Source organism: Molothrus ater, chromosome 1, assembly GCF_012460135.2.
Source record: "Molothrus ater isolate BHLD 08-10-18 breed brown headed cowbird chromosome 1, BPBGC_Mater_1.1, whole genome shotgun sequence".
Classification (NCBI taxonomy): domain Eukaryota; kingdom Metazoa; phylum Chordata; class Aves; order Passeriformes; family Icteridae; genus Molothrus; species Molothrus ater.
In genome coordinates this window covers 101,764,758-101,784,552 of record NC_050478.2, presented here as the reverse complement: position 1 = coordinate 101,784,552, position 19,795 = coordinate 101,764,758, and the positions used below count along the sequence as shown (strand labels likewise).

General features: G+C 40.1%; 1 protein-coding gene across 7 annotated transcripts in view; it reads right to left on the bottom strand.

Moving 5' to 3' along the window:
* Positions 1-19,795, bottom strand: part of PPP4R1 (protein phosphatase 4 regulatory subunit 1) — a 63,182-nt gene that overhangs the window by 5,586 nt on the left and 37,801 nt on the right. For 4 of the 7 annotated variants that reach the window (XM_036400437.2, XM_036400461.2, XM_036400470.1 and 1 more), the window contains 8 exons: positions 19,328-19,393; positions 17,071-17,229; positions 15,721-15,851; positions 14,099-14,622; positions 8,917-8,985; positions 6,696-6,871; positions 2,497-2,592; positions 1,031-1,216 (listed from right to left, as the gene is read on the bottom strand). In XM_036400437.2, the coding sequence (XP_036256330.1) occupies positions 1,031-1,216; positions 2,497-2,592; positions 6,696-6,871; positions 8,917-8,985; positions 14,099-14,622; positions 15,721-15,851; positions 17,071-17,229; positions 19,328-19,393 (1,407 nt within the window). The remainder of the gene's footprint in view (positions 1-1,030; positions 1,217-2,496; positions 2,593-6,695; positions 6,872-8,916; positions 8,986-14,098; positions 14,623-15,720; positions 15,852-17,070; positions 17,230-19,327; positions 19,394-19,795) is intronic. The other 3 variants (XM_036400453.2, XM_036400488.2, XM_036400480.2) reach the window with 3 other exon arrangements.

Genomic DNA, 19,795 nt, shown 5'->3' with positions numbered 1-19,795 from the left:
GTTTCTTCCACACTTGGTGCCCAAACAGCCCAAGGACCAGTGGAGCTATCAGGCACCCTAAATTGAGGGCACATTGTTTAATTTGAGTAATTATTTCAAGAAAGTCTTTTAAAAATAAAATAGTATCTCTATTCTTTAGCCAGCACTTTCCAATTAGCATGGGCACTGTTCTTTTGCCCTGGTTTGGTGATCCAATCGTAATTCAGATTAGACTGGTGATAAATTCTGGACACTTCTGCACACAGGGCAATTTGTTTTTACTTGTGTTTTAAATTATTAGCTGGTTGTTTTTAATGGCTGTAAGGGAGCCTGGAAAACATGAGCAATAGCCATGTATAAAATTACTCACAATGTATCACTGAGAACTGCTGTTCTGACAGAGCAAGCAGCGAGTTCAAGAGAGGTGAAGCAGTCTGAGAATATTTAAAAAAATAAAAAGAGCATCTCCAAAAAAGGAAACAAAGGAGGTCTGGGAAACAACTGTAAACCACAAAATGCAGAAAGCCACCTCCTTACCACCTGACAACAAGGAAAATGCTGCTATTTCCAGGATTTGTTTTTAAAGCAGCAGTGCTGCTGCATGGTGATAGCGATGTTATTCCTGTATGACTAACTGGATGTGGCACCAAGGCCTGGTGTGAGGCTGACTCACTGAGCTCCAGACATGCCTGCAGGGGCATGTCTGCTCACACAGCAGCACAGCCCAAATTCTCAAACCTAGGAGGCTCCCAGACACTGCCAGAAGATCTCAAGCATGCACGGAAAATCAGAAACCTGTCCTCATTTTCCTACTGGAGATCCATCTCCCACTCTAACCTGCCCATTTCTTTACTACCTGAGCACCACACCCCCTGCCTCCTCTGAAACAACCACTGCACCACCATTCCTTGTAGAATAACACCAGGGATGGAAAGCTCTGTGTAAAAAGCACAACAGCCCAACATCCAGTGAACAAGAGAAACCGCTACAGAGGTTGCAATTAGTCTTTGTCACATGTCAGAATTTCAGACTGTTCACTGCTTGAGCTCACCTGCATGTCAGATGCCAGAGTCTCGTAGGTGTCCTTCAAGCAGTGCCAGTTCTGCCTGCCCAGGGTCAGTGCCACGCCGGGCAGGCTGTAGGCGCAGTGCTTGGCAATCTCTGTGTCCACTGTTTGTGCGCGGGACGGATCAGTCATGGAGAGATACTGATCCAGCAAGGCTTGAGGTACAACATCCTGCAGCAGGAGAAAGGCACAGCACCCACACCATTTTCATTTACTCCTCATAAGGCTCACTATCATTCCAGGGCATTCTTTCTTCCCCACTTTCTTCCCCATCACTACAGAATATTATTTAATTACAGTGTCTTAATAAGAGCACAACAGTTTTGTATCTGCTAAGTTCCACCAAAAGGTTCCAAAGGAACAATAACATGACTAGGGGCTATTTGAAAATGCACAGACCAACTCAAGAGAGGAGCAAGTGGACAAGTCTCCTTAGGGAGTCTAGGAAATGGAAAGACTGCATTCTACCCTTTGCAAACATTCAGGCTCACATGTTGTGCCAATTGGCCATTTTATGCCACCCATAAAGACAGGTAAAACAGCAAATGATGTGACTTGCTCAAAAAAACCTTTCCTAATTCTCTCAAAATCTTGAAAAGGTGGAGAGAAGAAAACTAAATTAGAATGCCTTGGGAAGCACGGAATGGGGAGGGAGCAGACTACAGTGTGTTCAATACTGCTTCCAAACTCCCTGAACAGTCAACAGGGAGAAAGAGGCTTCTCCAGAGACAAAGAGATCTCTGGTGAAGAACTATCCTTCTGTCCACTGAGGAATCAAAGCATCTGAACCAAAATTCTGTGAAAACCTCTTTACCACTGCCTTTGCTTCAGCTGTGTCAGGGACTGACTCTATGAAGGGGTGCACAAGAGCATTTGCCTAACACAGCTGCTGAATAGCTCCACTGCCAAGAACAAGTGAGGGACTGAGATTCCCACTCAAGGAGTCACACTGATGCACAGACTACGGAACAACAAACACTTGATTCCTTTTGGAAAAAATACCAGAGGCAGTTCCAGCTTAATGAAACACTTTCAAAACTGTTCTGCAAAAAGCTATCAAGGGGTGGGGGTGGTTCCTCTCAAAACATGTAATAAAAAACCCCATCCTCATCCTGTTTCCTCAATAACCTAAGTCCCACTACAGCATGGTTCCCATTGAAAACTAAACCAAATGAAACAGAGCCTGAAGATCTATGACAACTGTTATCTCATGCCAAAATAATACTGTCATCTCTCATGCATAAATGTAACAGAAACAATTGCTAAATGAAGCCATTGACTCTGGAAACGAGGACTAATTTAAAACTACTTAATTAAGAGGTATTTAATAGAAACTAGATCATGTCAGAAATGACTGAATGAAAAAAGGGATAAAGGAAATACCCATATATATTTTTAAAAATTTCACTTATCTGCTACATATAAGAAAACCAGAAATCACTGTCATTTACCTGTACTTTGGATTTTCTTTCTTCTTCAGGGCTGAAACTACTGTTGGTACTCAAATCTGAATCATTATGAATATAGTGAAGTGTAGAATCCATACTCTGTGAAAAAAAGAAAATAAAAGGTCACATAAAACACACTCTAAGATTAAACACAAAAGAAATACCAACATCAAGAAGTGCTGTCCTTGCCTCAGAGTCTATTTCTTAGATTAAAGGAATATATGTTTTAATATCAAATACAATTTTGCTGCAGCCCAAAATCAAAAGGTCTGCAAGACAAATCCACTTTTAATTTCAAAGAGAAGCGCCTCTTACTCAGCTCCATTTTGGTTCTTATGGAATGAAAATAACAGGAGAGGAGTACTTTTGAGACTGCATTAAGGAAAATATAACTAACATATGAGTCCCATTGCTTCTCCCCTGAATGGAAAGTAAGAAAACACCCATAGCTGATTTTGATGGATTTGTTTCTTTGGATTTGTGCTAGAAAATGGTCAAAACAAAGCCACCCTCACACTGAAGAGCAGAACCTGATGAGACTTATGCTGTTGCACCCTTCCTGGAGGTGATTATTCTTTAACTTTCTCTGGATAAGCTTCACCTTATAAAACTGAGTCCTACTTGGCCACAGCTGCTGACAAGAGTCGTAGCTTCTCTCAGCAGTCCTATTAAAATAATTTTCAGTGATCATTTTAGCACCTTGGGTACACATCTGGGCCTTGAGGAGTGGCAAAGGTGTGATGGGCTGTAATGAACTGTGCTGCAGAGGGGATGCAGCACTGACACTTTCCTTACAAGTGCAGTTCCCCAGATACAATGGGCTTCGTGTAACAAACCATGAATTTCAAGCAGAATGCAATGAATATCTGAAAAGTACATCAGGCTGCTGTGTGCTGGAACAGGACAAAGGCATTTTTGCTAGATTTGAGCCAAGGTATCTATCTATTCACAAATGCTGTAGGGTGAGCTCCTAGGGTCAACACAAGCAACAAGAATATGCCTACTTCCACCAGCTGCTCAGATCATTTTGACAACAAGAATTTTCCAGCAAACTACAAAATTCTTCCCAAAAAAAGCCTCCAGGATACAATCTGTCTTCCTTGGTTTGAGTTCAGACAGTTGCTTTTTCCCTCTCCACAAGCTGCTTTCATCTAAGCACTGGGCTGCAATTTTAGCTGCTGAGGTATAATTACAGGTGATAAAGAACAGGCAGAGCTGTGAGGCAATTGCATATCTCTGGCACAGCAGTCCATGTCACCTGTCAGGCTTAAGAGGCAGCAGCAAGAAGGTGTTAAAGACCCAAGGAAAGAACAGATTTGCAAGCAACTCCATAACTAAATGTGTCCAGCAGCACACAGCTCCAACTGTAAAACCTCCAGAGGCTCTGAAAACTATCTCTGCAGGATTTTTAGTTTGACAGTCAATTCCTCCTTCACTCTTTTTTAGCCTTTTGTTTGTTTGGGTTTTTTTCCCCCCTGAAAAAGAGATTATTTTCAGCATTGCCAGTCATCAGTTTTGATGTCTTGCACATCATGGAATTATGAGGCAGCCAGTACACCCTAGCCACAGTGCTTCCATGAGGTGCCAGTTTGCATGGGACCAGAGGTTAGTCATCATTCTGTTCCAATAAAAGTGACAGGACTCCATCTCACATTCCCTGCTCAGTTCCAAAAGCTCAAGCTTAAAAAATCATACTTTATGGATTGAACCAAGTCAAACACTGAATATAATGGAGGGTGTCACAGATGGGAATGTTTTCACTCAGCCACTTTCAAAGTCAGATATGCATTCCAGAGAGAAAGAGCTTCAGTAGAGAAGCAGGACAGCCATCAGTCAGTATTTAGGTTATGCAGTATCTCCACCCCTGAAAATGAAGTTCCATCTTCTTCCATGCACACACCAAACTGAGCATTGCAGAGAGCCAGGACATGAAAATTCAGCAGGGTTTAGCCTGAAAGCATCTTGTGTACCAAATGCAAAATCTTTGCCATGATCTCTCTTACAGATCTCTAAGGCTAAGCTTCCCTTGGCTGTGTTACAAGAGCTCTGGGGTTGTGCTCCAAAGACCTCTGCTCTGTGTCAAGGGTTGCACACCAGGACAGGCAGTGCTGGTGCTTCCTGACAGAGGAGCTGGCCCAAACAAAGAAGAGGCCAGTGTCAGGACTCCATCTCCTCCTGGCATCCATCCTATTCTTATTAGAAAGAGGTACTTGTGCCAGACAGGAGTGAGAAGGTTTTAGCCCAGTTTCCTTTCTCCCTCTACCTCCAAATAAAAACAGATTCCAATACACATCCCCTTATTAAACCTTATAAAGAACATAAAACCTAAAAAATAAAAACACAGTGCCTCCTGAGAAAAAATAAACAGCTGCCCTCAACAAACAAGCTTCATCATGTCCCAAAAATCTTACTGGTCCACTCTACTACATCATTTATTTTCATTTGAATAGAGAATCTCTCTTTAACATGCAGCATTAACTCCTTCATGAACCAGTACAGCTGCCAAAGGACAAGCAGAATGTGGTTTTGCTTACTGGAGCATGTGCAGAACTGTGCAGGCTGCATTCAAATATAAAATGCTGGACAGCTTCACTTCTCTCAAGAGTCTGGTACCCTAATGACACACTGCTATGCTGAGACTTAAAAAAATCTCAAGAAAAAACAAGAAGAAAAAAATCACCACGACAACAAAACCCCGACCAAACTAAAAAACCCCAACAACCACCTGTGAAAATCAGAGGTCTCTTCACTGCTAGGGGCAACAATCTACTTGCTCAACAGATCACAGCTTGATTCCCAGAATTCTAGGTCACCTCTACAATATCTGCTCACTTGTAAAATGAGGACTTGATTCAGTGCCAGTAACAAACAAGAAACTGACAGATTAGGAGCATCCTCTTGAAGCATAAAACTGAAACATGCAAAATCAACATATACCAGCGATGCGACTGGTTGTCAAATTTTCTGTCAGCACTATACTCTGCACACAAGAGCATAAAGCTCAGGACAGGTCTCTCTGCACTAACACCACCCTCACCACCCCCCAAAATTCTTAAGAATGGAGGATAAATGTACACTGTAGTTTCAGGTAAGCATTAGAAAGAAGAGATCCTATAAGAAAAAAAGCATTTTGAGCCTGACATAAAGGAATTGGAGGCAGTCTGGTGTTTTTGAAACAAATCACGTTTGGAGAGTTAAATTATGATTGTGTATCATCAGCAGTAACCATGTAAATGCCACATTCCTGAACTCCTTGTATGTTTTTGGTCTAGATGGTAGTCCAACAGCTTAGAGAAAAAGTTAATTAAATGCCATCAAGAAACACTGCTCTAATTCAAGAAGGACGAAAATATTTTATACTGAACTGGTATTAACTACTAGACATTTCAAAGATGCTTGTCAAAATTTCATCTGGAAAACACAATTTCAGTAGAGTGATTCAACAAATCACTTGCTCTTGTTTTATGGAGCCTATTTTGGAACCATTGCTATCTGCAGCACAACAGCATTTAATACCACCTGAGCTTGTGGCATGCAAGTGATGTAGTAGGTTTGGCCTGACACAGCAAAGAACAGAAAAGAGTATCAAATGCCAGAACTACAGTCAGGCAGGAAACAGGGAGAAGATCTGAAGAAGTAAATGCAAAAAACTTCAAGATGTTACTGATTGCTAGAATATTCAGCAGTCCACACAACATCTCAGTTGCAGGTCCTGAACTTCTCTGATGCAGACCAGTAAACCATAATGAACCAATTCACAGGGAGCAAAGAGAATGAGAACAAAGTATCTCATTCTCCAGGTTCAGGGAAGGGCACTGGAGAAGAAGATTCACTCATTATCAGTAGGGAATCTATTTTAAGCAAGGCACTTTCACATTAATAAAATGTGGTAGCATTAAAACATCTGCAAATGCAACAGTCACAGAGATTTTAACAGAAATTCTGTAACAGAGATTTTAACAGAAACAGTTTAAAGAATTTACATGGACAAGCACAGAATTGGCAAAAACAAAGGCACCCAACACAAGTAATTTTATTTTAGTAGCTAGCACTTCAATAGCATCCAACAAAAGGGAATGCCACACCAGCCAAAAGTAGAAAGCATTTGGCTGCAATCATCCCATGAATGCAAATTACAGCTCTGTTACTGGAGCCCTGAAAATCCTAATGGGAAAAAATAAAGTACAAAACTCTCTTCTTACCTCAACAGTGTCACCAATTAAAGGCACAATATCACCCAGTATAGGTTTAAAACTCTGTTGGTCATTGATGGTTAGTTCAGTCTGTGAATCTGTTCCCTTGCCAACACTGGCCATTGTTTCTTCTTGAGGATGCAAACTGGATGCTCTGAGTGCAGCAGACAACACCTCCACTTGTGCTGCAGTACACGAAAGACAAATACATGAGAGACTAAACTGCAATAAAACTTTTAGCAAGTCCACAGATTCAACTTTTAGACAGAACTGAAAGATGGTGGAGGAACTACAGGAGAGGTACACCAACTTAATATCCTATTGTTAAATCCCAAACTAGGGACGAATTAAGTGCTAGATTAAGACTTCACTCTTTTTCTAGGGTACTCAACCAAACCATAGTCCAGTGAAATTTGTCCCTAAAGCTGAAATAAACAAACAAACCCCATAACTCAAGACGAATAAGAGACTGCTGTTATGGCAGCATCAGCTCTTTAACAATTTTAGTAAATATTAATGGTGCAAATAGTTTTTTTGGGGCAGAATACCCCACAAATATTAACTTAGAGACTGGGCCATTTGTGGGAGGTGGGACTAAGAGACAGAGGGACGAACTAATTCAAACAAAGATTGAGAACAGGTTTTGTAATACACAAAGGATTTCAGTTCTGAGGGGTTGTTTCTCCCTTTATATATGCTCATTAAATTCTTACATTTTAATAGCAACTCTAAAGGGAGATCTATATAGAAATATGCCAGACCCAATACTTCAGCCTTCTTGGATCCTCCAAACAAAGAAGAAGGTTGCACTGTGTGATGTTCTCTTATTCATCTAAAAAAGGCATTAGCACTTTATACTCTGCTATCCACTCTGTTGGAAAAGATCCAGCAGTTCTGAGGCTACTCTGATTTCCACCCCTCTGTTTACTGCCAGTTAGAGAAAGCTTTGTTGAGCAATGCTCCTTGGCTATAGCCTGACCTGAGATCAGATATCAGGGGCAATCTCAGTTGCAAGTGACACAGAATTCAGTGCAGATTAATCTACCCTGCCACTCTCCTCCTCCTCTTCTTTCCAAGAAGGCAGGGAGGAATTATCTCCTCACTTATTAAATTTATCCAGCCATCCAGAAGATCTGTTCCTCATAGATTTTGTCTTTTCCACGGTTTCTTAAATGTTCACTGTGAAATTACGTGACAACCCATATGCTCCTTTTTAATCCCACATTGCCATACTAAACTACAGAGTTCTGAATTACTCCCTCCAGCATTTTCAATATGGTTGTTAACAAGTACTAAATAAAGAAAGTTGGACTCATTTGTAGATAGAAGAAACAGATATACAGATATACAGCTGTTACAAGAAACAAAAATTGTTAACTCAGCAAAATCTTAGATTAGAAGCCTTAGCAAAATCTAGCAAAAATTGGAAAACACACTGTGGGTTCACATGAGCAGGAATAAAGACATTTTTTTAAAATATGCAATGCTAACTCTCTAACTCTCTTCAATTTCTGAAAAAATAACCCAAAGATATTATTGCTGTATTACTGTATTCCTCAACATGAAACAGGAAAAACAAACTGTTAAAAACTTAAAGTATAACCAACATAATACTAATACTTCCACTAGAAAATACTTTCACTATGTGAAAAATATAGTTTAAATAATATATATATAATTTACATATAAATATATAAAAATAAGGAAATTTACTGTTTCTAATATTAATAAGACTGCTGCAACCTTACTCTACAAGTATTACTTCACTGACAATAAACTTGTGTACTCTAAGACCCATGAGAATAAAAAAGATCAAGGTTAATAAATTTTCCCAAAACTTAAATGTTAAATAAATCATCCCCCAATACCAGGGAAAATAAGTGGCTATGCTAGGGCAAGAAATGCCTGGCTTATTTCCAAACTATTTTAATTTAGAGAAATCAAACAAGAAAATGGAAAATAATTATATTCTGCTGCACATTGAGACATTTTTCTTGAAGACGCCTTTCATGAAGGACAACTTCATGAAAAATGTGCTCTCACCTTCACTGAAAAGTGAAGAAAGCTTACCCCAACTAGGTAAACACATACTGCTTCAATACTGTATGTGTATTTTCTCTATATTTCAGAGCTAACAAAGATTACTTATAGCAACAAAAGTATCTACAGCAGGTATTGAGAATTTTCCAAGATATATTCCCCACCCATGCCCCACTCTCAGCCTGCATACCTGGACTGCCCTTGCTTAGGGGCTTTAACAGGATGGAGACAACACCTGTCCTGATTTCCTCTGCCTGCCCTAGAAGAAATATGACAAAAATGTGCATTTCCTCAGCTTCTTCTCAATTCTACAATCTCAAGGTGTGGGGGTGAAGGACAGGAGAAGCCAAACTCCCAAGGATTTCATTGACTGGCAAGTGCTTTCTTTCAGTGCTTATCTGTGACTTCAGTGCTGCCATTCACTGAAGGAATGTCCTGAGTAAATATTTAAGGTCCTCGCTAAAAGAAGAGTCAAGCATCGCTGCTGCTCCTCATCTCTCATGAAGAGATTCCCTCCTGACATGAGGCAGGCAATGGTTTCCAGAAAATCATTTCAAATTCAAGTAAAGGATAAAGCTCCCCTTTTGTGAATGACAGAGAAATGCTTCAAGAAGGGAATCTCTGGCTAACCAGCTTTCACAACTACTGTCAGTAAAAATTGGAGTGTAAAGGTCAGTTTTGCACATAGCACAGAACTCAGGTAACTGCATTGCTCAGATAAAGTCAATGTTCACTGGATCTTAGACCATTAATTAACTCTTTCTTCAACTTTCATTCAGGTGAGATGTATTTAAAAAAAGAAAAGAGGAATTTAGTCTTGGCTACTGTACCTGCATCTTAAAATAACTGGTACGATCTATAAATTCTGAATCATATTTTATCTGGTCTTACTGAATTTCCTTGTTTTCAGGAGTTTCTGTCCTTTCAATAAACCTTATGGTTGTTTTCTGTTTCTCCTGATGTTTCACTAGAAGACATTGATGTTTCATTTATTTTTTTCTTCTTTTTACTTTCTTTCTTTTTTCTGAAAGATCTGCCTTCCCTACCCTTACTTCGTACTCAGATGCAAAAGCTATGGGCAGCAATGGGTACAGAGATGAAGTAACTGAAACATAAGAACAGTTTCTTCTCCACTTACTCCTCACCTGTTCCATCAACAACATGTTTTAGACTTTTATTGCAGGCAGTGCCTGTAACCTAACTTATAGTTCTTATAAGGGAATGGGATCAATTGACCCCACATTTGGGCTGGTTTGTCCATATTAGGTCTCCTTTTGGCAAAGCAGCTTGTAACTAAGTGGCTTAGGCTACAGTCAGCCTCAGTAGCCTACAAGTCAGGCTTCCTCTATTCCCCCAAATAATATTAAGGAAAGCTGACATTACACGATTTAGCCCTTTCTATACAGATCATAAGATAAAGGCAGTTGAATAAAAAGTCTGTGGAAAGAAAAATAAAGAAATAAAAACATCTGAGGAAAGAAAAGCAATCTCTGAAGGAAGTGAAGACAGCAGCAGCCTCAGGGAACTGGAAAAACGTGACCTGAAAGAAGACCCTGTGATGATTTTTAAAAAGCTGGCTTACTTCACAGGAACGTGCAGGTTCCCATCTCCCAGCCTGAGACCTTCCAGATGTCTGGCCAGTGGATTGGAAAGGTCCTTTCAAGAGGGATTACAATAGCAGTGCTTAACTTTGCACAGCCTGTGTAGCTCTGGTAGCCAGCAGTTTGCCTGTGAGAAGACAGGCTCTCTCTTTATCTCAGTTGCTGAATGCTCAACCACCTATTGCTCAGATTTATCACTTTGCAATAAGCTAGTTATGGAAGGAAAACCCCAAGGTAAAGAGTGAGATTCAGGTGAAGCAGTTTATCCTTTTTTGAGAACAAGATTAGGGAAAAAAATTATTCTATACTGGTTACTGACGACCGTTAAAAAACTGGTTTTGCTGGAGATCTCATCAGTCTCCACACCTTGAAGCAAAGATCTAAGGCTTGAAACAGAAACTGCTCTATTGAAGTGCACTGAGAAAACCCCAAACAAACCAATACTACCCACCCCCCCTACCCAAAAAAAAAAAACCCCAACACAAAACACCAAACCCAAACCACACAACCATGACCAGTGTGTATGTAAACAGCAACCCCTTAGTGTTTGGCATCCAAGGCATCTGGAAGATGGGGATATGCACTGAACATGCCATGCTCTGGGCTACGCAACCTGGTGATGCCTTTCCTTTGACTCTTCCCATTGGCATGGTACACTCAGGTACTCCTCAGGTAAGAACTGAGTTATTCTTTCTCAGTATTTCTGCTACAATGATGCAAGCCGGTGAGGGGAGAAGCAACTCATACAACCCACAAGGGTGAAGTGAGACATGTGAAGCAGAGGAATGCCAAACCCAGAAAGGAAGAGAAATGAAAATAGAAAAGGAAATAGGAGGGGGAATACATATAGTAGCTGCTAGGGATGAACATCCAGTGCAAAGCAGAGGGTGATGGGAGGAAGGAACAACAACAACAAAAAAACCACTAAGAAAACCCCAACAAAACCATATTTTTCTGACTCAGAAAGAATAATTGCTGGTTGAACTTCAGCACCAAATCTCCACATCTGTCTCAGCTGTCAGGGACGGGCTCTGAAACCAACTAGCAGAATAGAAATCATCAACCTCCTCTGACTGACCAGTGAAGAACAGCACCTTATTACCATCACTATATATCCTGCAGTGTCAAGTAATAAAAATTCAGTGTGATCTTAAGAAACTGCAAAAATCCTGTGCCATTATGATTCCACACAACAGGAAGTAATTTTCTTCTTCTCATAAATTTCTAAAACATTAAAAAAAGGAAAAAAAAAAGAAAAAAAAAGAAAAAAGAAACAACCAAAAACCCATGTCAAAAGAAGGCTGCTGAATTTGCACAGTCAAGCGTAGAGAGGCAAGGTACAGCCAGAGACAAGGTCATCTGAACAACTTTATCTTACTGACACATGCAAAACATCATACACTGCAGTCTCATTCCCAAACCACACCTCATCACTTCATCTTGTCATGCCTTCAGGATCCTTGGCCAATTTGCTACAGAAGCCAGAAGATGTGTACCCATGGAAGCTCTCCAGTATGGCAGGCCTCCACTTACCCACCACAGAGAACACAGCATCTTCCACTCCCATCCCTTGGCTGGGAATGCAGCAATAAGACAGGAGCACAGCATGGAAGCAGGAGTCCAGGACTTAGGTGACAGCAAGCCAATGAAGAAAATAAGTGCAAGAAAAAGATCACAGGGATTTAAAAAGAAATAAAGAGAGGAAAAAAACCCTCCTAGCTTGCTCAGTGATTGCTGTCAAAGCAAAGCCTACTCACAGTACAAGACTCAAAAACATAATGGCCAGCTTTGCAGAGAGGGGAAGTGCAGGCAGGGTAAGGCCCTATGGACCATTTGGGATCAGGGCTGTTTGGCATACATTTGTAAGCCATGTATACTGGAGACAAAATTATCTGTGAAATTAGGTAGTTTCATAAAATTTCCATGAAAACAGATTAAAGATAAGCTTTTGATTGAATATTAATACCATCAGTTTGCAACAACATTTTTAGATTATATTGCCATGAGCAAAGACAGGGCTCTGATCTTCTGGATTACCCCCAGAGCAAGCCTACCTTTTGTCACAATTTAGGAAGCATAAGATTCAAAACACAGGTATTAAATCAGCTACTCAGACTAAAGTCTGGATATCGACCACTTCTATGTGTGCCACAGCGTTTCAGACAAGCATGCAAAATTAATACTACTTGCACTTGGTGCAAAATTAAAACTGCAATATTACTAAATTGAAACAGGCATGTTGTTAAATTCCAGCTTCTTGAGCACTTAGACTGAATAACAAGAGCACGGGCAGGAGGAAAAAGAGTAGAAGATTTAGGAGGAATGTTTTATGGGGCTTCACTACACAGCCTTGACCAAGTCAGAGTGGGGGAACCCATGGTGTTGACAACCTAGGAACAGTTTTCTTCTACTTAAATGCGCAAATGTTGGTCAACAACTCCACAGAAAATCTCCTGACACCCAGTCAAGAGACCTACAAACAAACAAAAAGAATTCCAAAAACCTGCTCTGAAACAAGACATGAACACACATGATAAACAAACTCGTAACACAGAACAATTCTGGATGTACAACTACATGCTTACATAAACCACTGTAATTTATGCATTAAGGTATGTTCTCTAACTATAGACAGAACAGCTTTACAAAGTAAACCTGAGCAGCAGTGCAAGCTTCTGCAGCTGGCTTCAGAGATGGGTTATATGAAGACTGAAGTCATTAGCAAGGGTGAAATTTTTTTCTTACCTCTTTCCTTAGTGCCCAAAGCACTCCTAAAGCAAAGTTTTATCTGCTGACTTCACAAGTGATTAGATAAAAGTACAAAATGGATTTAAGAAAAGTTATTAGCATATCAACCTACCAACAATAAAATGAAGTTGAAAGCAGAATCAGCTTATTCTAAAATATTTTCCCCAAACTTGCCCCTTTTCCTCCTACTTTTTCTGGTATAGAGGCATGCTTCCCCCCTAGAGATTCTTCAGCTCCAAAATAACATGGCTTCCTCCTTAGTGGTCCCTCCAGACTTTCTGACTGTGACACTCAAGCCAATGTGTCTTAGAATTTATTCAGCATATGAATACCAAGAAAAACCTATTTCCAGTAAGTATGTGTAGAAGAGCCAAGTCCTTTTAGCTGAGGAGGTGTCTCTGAAGTGCTGCTCCACCACCTCATCACACTTATGAAACTCTTCTCCATTCTTCAAGAGCTTTTAAAATGGAGAATGTGTGTTCACTTCAAGAACTCAGCTTGGATCAATTATCAGCCTGATCTGACAAACTTGTTGCATTAAAGCTGTAAACATGTGACTGCAATAAATAAAGCCTTTGCAGAAAAAAATGGAGACTATTTCATCCAAAATCAAACGGATAATGAGTAAAAAGAAAACCATAATTCACACTGATAATTAAAAAAATAAAACCCTCTTAATCTGCCTTATTTTGCATGTATGCTAATTAGGAATAAACTTGCTTATCAACAGCTTATGCCTTTGAACCATCTATTTGATTATAATGTCAAAACAGGCAGACAGAACTTTATACTGCCTAACTGCACATGCATTCAGTTTATAAAAGGAATTATACTCCTTTTAAACATCTTTACACAAATGCAAATTCCCTTTTAATTGACTATCAATTTTCCTCAATCTCTTTGAGGACCAGGAGAAAACAGTACTTCTGACTTTTAAAATAACTAAGAGGTTAAAGCACAAACTGCTGAAGCAACATATACATATCTCCAAACATTAAAAATGCTTCAGTATCTTTACCATACCTTTAACATCTGGATCGTCTATATGGGGTTCCAAATTTTCTATCATTTCTTCTAATTCTTTCCTTGTTGCCATAGGAATGCTTGGAGACATTGGCATAGTGAGTTCCTGAATTTCTCTATCGAGTTTTATATCAGAACTCTGCTGAAGCTCAAAGTCAATATCTATTTCAGGAAGTGGAGTCCTCCAGAAATGGAAAGAATTGTATAATTCCTGCTCTGAAAGAGAGGTTTCCTGTGAATTCAGCCCAGCCTCCTGCACAGCTGCTGTGCAGCAATGAGAACTTTGCTCGTTCTCATCCGCCATTTCCCCACAAGATTCTGAAGGCAAAGTGCAATGGAAGGATGATTCAGTCTGGAAATCACTTTCCCTCTTGGAGTTATTTGACACTGTATTCTGATCTTCTATGACATTTTCAAGTTTTGTTGCAAAATCATCACTATCATCACAATGTGAAGACAGATCCTCTGTCCTGTTGTGCTCTTCATCTGTTGTGCCATCTTCTGTGGTCCTGACTTGCTCACTGCTGAATGCCAAAGAAAATGGACATTAAAAAACCAAAATGCACTTGTTATGCTCTTGAAAATTCACACACATGCTATCAACTTGTTATTTGTCAAAGTAAATTTATTTACGCTGTAACAAAACAGAAGTCATAGAATCATAGAAGGGTCAAGGTTGGAAAGGACCTCTAGAAGCCACCTGGGCAAACCTCCTTGTTCAAGTAGGGACAACCAGAACCACTTGCCTAGGATTTGTGTCCAGACAGGTTTTGAGTACTTCAGAGGATGGATACTCCACAGCCTTCATGGACAACCTTTGCCAGTGCTTAGTCATCCTCACAGTAAAAAAAGTAGGTTTTGATGTTCAGAGGGGACCTCCTGTGTTTGGAGCTGTGGCCATTGACTCTGGTTGTGTCACTGAGCATCACTGAAAAGAGTCCAGCTTCATTCTCTTTTCACTCTCTCCTCAGGTGTTTATGAACATTGGTAAGACCCCCCCAGTGAGCCCTCTCTTCTCAGGCTGAAGTCCCATCTCTCTCAGACTCTCTCCAGGAGAGATGCAACAATCTGTCATTTTGTGGCCCTCCACTGCCCCCTCTCCAGTGTGCCTCTCCATGTCTCCCTCTGGATGGCAGCACGACCCTGTGGGTGAAGCAGCCACTCCTGCCGGCTTTGTGCCATCAGCAGAGCTGCTGAGGCCACACCCTGCTCCACCATTCAGATCACTAAAGAGGATGTTAAACAGAACTGGACTCAATCAGTGCTGACCCCTCTTGACACACAGGTCAGTGACCGTTTCACTGTGCTGCTGACCAGTGCCCCTGGGCCCAGCCAGGGCCTTTAGCCCACCTCACTATCTTCTCATCCAACCCAACTTCAGCAGCTTCTCCAGAAGGATCTTACAGGAGACCATGCCAAAAAAACCACCCAGGTACACAGTACACACTGCTCTCCCTTGTCTATCAAGTCAGTCATCTCTCCTAATTCTGGTCTATGGAGGTGAGAAGATCCAGATCTTTCCATTTACTAAATATTCAATTTATCCAGGAAAGTTAGTTTTTCTAACAGCTCATGGAGAAGAAGAACAAGGAGGCAAAATTAATTTGATTTAGCAAATTTACCTGTTCTCCTGCGCAGAATCACAATCTTCTGGGTTTTTACCATCTTCTTCTTTAAAGTACTGGCCACTGCTGGATGGATTAGCAAAAGTTGATATGAAAGGCCCCAGAGACTGAAAAGCTGCTTGGCGAACCTAGAAGGGTGAAAAAACAAAATTATATATATAAATGTATATATATATATTATTATATATAAATCTTGCTGTCCTAGAAAACATAAAATGCCTGCTACTAGGAATTGAAAGGGTTGTAAGCCTACTAAGGAAATCAAGAGCAGAGGCTCTTGTCTGGAAAGAATCAGCCAGATGTATATAGAGTCCAAGTTTAAAAAAAATGTTAAGAAAAATGAAAAAGCATGGTGAAACCAGTTAAATCACAGGTTACCAAACTGACAGGCTTATTCCCCACAACCAAAGGAGGAAGAATCTGTTTAGATAATAGAAGCAGGTAAATTTGAGAGATCAGCTCAGAATTTTAACAACTTGAAAGGAAAAAAAAACCATCATGTACAGGAAACAGACATTTCACTTTCAGAAATTTGACTGATAAGCATTACATTTCTTTCCCTTTCCTATCTGGCTATGCCGTGCATTTGCTCCTCCTTTCTCCTACTGTTTATTGTCCTCTTCTCAACAATTCTCTATCTCAATTTTTGTTATTTGATTAGTTCTGCTGGGCTACAACTTCCATGACTTTCTAAGATCCATGAGGTCATGCTTCTGTGCAGATGATCCTTTGCTCCTGGAAGTTGTCTGCTTAGCAACAAACTTAAGGTTTAAAAGTAAATCTTCAATATGGCAAATAATAAAAAACCCCAAACAAAAAACCAACCTATCCCCCCAAAAATAACAAAAAAATCCCACCCAACCCCCCTAAAAAAAACTGCAAACAAAAACCCACCACCTAAGAAACAATAAAAATTTAATTAATAGGACACTCCCCACCGCTAGCATCCAAAATACCCACAAAAGCCAAAACTAATCAACCTCCAAACCAACCACAAACTCCACCATGCCCTCCCTCAAAAAACAACATGGTGGTAGGGAACCTGAAGAAGAAGAAGTCTATCATAATTTATTTTCCAGTTTTGTTAATGATTCTCAGCAATATTAATCACAGGCAATTCTGTAGCTAAAAAAAGCTACTCCATTGACAGAGTTTTTCTTACATGCTGCTGTAAAAACGTGAGGAAGTCTCTACACCCATCAATGAACTAACCAGTTTAAGAACAATTTTGCTTGAGGTGCATGGAATAAGTTAGATTACCCACACCCATGAGAAGTTCTACATAGAGTACTGCAGTAAAATCCTTCAAATACAACAGCTATTAAAAAAATAAAAAGCAATTCTTACCCATCGGGAAGGATCACTAATCAAATTAATAAAAAGGGTTGACAATTTTGTCCTCCGGACTTCCTGTGATGTTGCACAAGAAACTGCCATGAAGCACTCAGCACAGGCTTTCCTAACTCCCCACACATTATCAGAGCAGAGCTGGAAAAACCTTGGCAGCTGTTAGGAATACAGTAAGTGAGTTTGCAAGTCTTAATAAGCAGCATTTGTTTCAAAACAAGTTCTCTTTTCACATTCATTTTCTTCACCTGGTTGTCCACCTTCATACTCAGATGCACAGTTTAACATTTGCAAGACAAAGAACACACATTCAGTAGCACTACACTTCTAATCTGCTGCTTTCCTATTACTTATTGATACAGATAAGGAAAATTCACCTCTCTGAAGAATTGCAAGGAAGTACTAACTCTTAAACCTGATGTATACCCCCAGAAAGTCCCCAAAGAGCCCAACTTCTAAAACACCCCCAAGACCAACAAATGTATCAAAAGACAAGACCTCATGTCTACACTATTCTTTTAAAGCAGGCACAAGAAAAATAATACTGGTGCATTATTAGGAAGCAATTCTTTACTGCAAGGGTGGTAAGGCACTGGAACACACTGCCAGGTAGATTGTGGATGCCCCAAGCCTGGAAGTGTTCAAGGCCAGGTGGGTAAGCTCTTGAATAACCTGATCTAGTGGAAAGCATCCCTGCCCATAACAGGGGAGGTTGGAACTAGATGATCTTTAAGGTCCGTTCCAAACCTTGACATTTTTTGATTCTATGATTAACATTTTACCTATCAGAGATCACTTCAGATTTTTTGTAAGATTCTTACTGAAATACTAAACAGCATCTTCAGGAAGAAAAAACTTCATTTTCTACCTACACTTGTCATTGTTAGATTTATCAACCTCTGCCACCATCTATCCTACAATGCAACTGCAAAGAAGAACAGGGGAATGAGAGAAAGACTGCATTTGCTCAAGAGAAAACATGTTTGAACAGAGCAGTGCTTTTACTAATATAACTGAAGCATTTTGAAGGTGCTCAGGTGCTTGGGCTTTTTGGACACAGTAATGGTAAGGGTGGGCAGAGTGCAGGTGAGGCACAGCTGCCTTGGCTTTGCAACAGGCACAGTGACAAAATATGACTAATCCAATGGCTGTTGCTACAGCCTTGTTCACATTTATTCATGTTCAGCTGTCCCTGCTCTCTGCAGCCAAGTATCCTGGACTTTGCCTCTAATTTAAAAAAGCTTTTAGATTAGAAAATGAAGTTTTATCATTCAGCTTTTCACATCCCTCCTTTTTTCTAATAATAATCCAAGAAGAGCAGAAAATGGCATTTTCTGTTATAGAAAGAGAACCCCAGCTGTCCTGCCACACATTACTGCTTTCAAATGAAATAATCATCACTTTTTATTGCATAGTAGTTTAAGTGCACCCTCTACAAAGTTTTAATCCAAATTCATTACGCTAATCACTAAAAAGGCAGTTGTGTGAGAGAAATCAATTTACATCCCAAATCAGGAAGCATATGGGATGCAAATCCACACAACTAAACTTCACTACCAAATGACTTGAATCGCTCAATAGCTAGAGAAAAATGCAGCAAATGCTTTAAGGGTATAAGAAATGGCCCAAGAGCCACAATAGGCCTACCTGTCCCAACACCACAACTGCAAAAAGTTGCAGAGCCTTTGGCAGAAGTCATGCCTGCATTTACACTCTGTCCATCTAAGTCCCTCGCTAATTCAGGGCACTGATTCATCAGCCTCTGCTGGCCCTCCACAAGCTCACTGTCCACATTCCCAAGAGGAGAATGCTTGAAGAGGGATCCCAGAGCCTGCCAAGATGATTTCTCCTCCCTAGCCTTGTCACATCTCCAAATCTATCAACATCCACTAGCTCCCCAGACCCACCATGGGAAAGCATGCACAGTTAAGGATCCTATTCTCACCACTCTATCCAGTTCCCTGCTCTTCCATTTTGAATTTCTCTCTCTTCCCTTTATTTCATTTGTTATTTCTGAGATTCACTTATTTCCTTTACCTTACTTTCTCTTTCCCTCCTTTCCAGGAGGCTGTTTGAGGCAGGAAAACTGACTTGAAGAGATAATAGCAACACACAAGCCTCAGCACTCTCAGCACTTTATCCCCCTGCCACACTCCCCTGTGTCTGCAATCTCTCATGAACTGCTCTTCTTCAGTAGCTTGTCTGGCTCCACTCCTGAGCTGTATTAAGAAGAAAAACCCTTTAAGAAATGGCTTACCAGCATTTCTTCAGTGGCTTGCTGTCCAACCACACTGCAGATATCTCCAAAATTGGCTGCACATACCTTGCAGACAGAATGCAAGAATTAAATACTCAGACGATTGTTTTAATACAGCAAAATCCAAGGCGAAAAAAATAAACAACTTCTAAAATCAGAAAAATATGTTTTGTTGCAAACTCATTATGAGCTACTTTCCCATTCCATCATTTTCTATGCTTTTTAAAAAATAAATAATTTTATTTTCTTAAAAATTAGTCAGTCTTTTTTAATCACAAAAGAACCCCAGAACTTAAATGAAAATAAAAGAGGATAAAATGTATTTGAGGTGCTGTCAAATTAAAGAACACATGCAGCTATCAAGGGAAATAAGCTATCCAGTGGCAGGATGAGCAAACACTGCCACTGGATAGCTTATAACTCCACACCTAAACATCATGATGGAATACTGGTTTACTTCATCTTTGA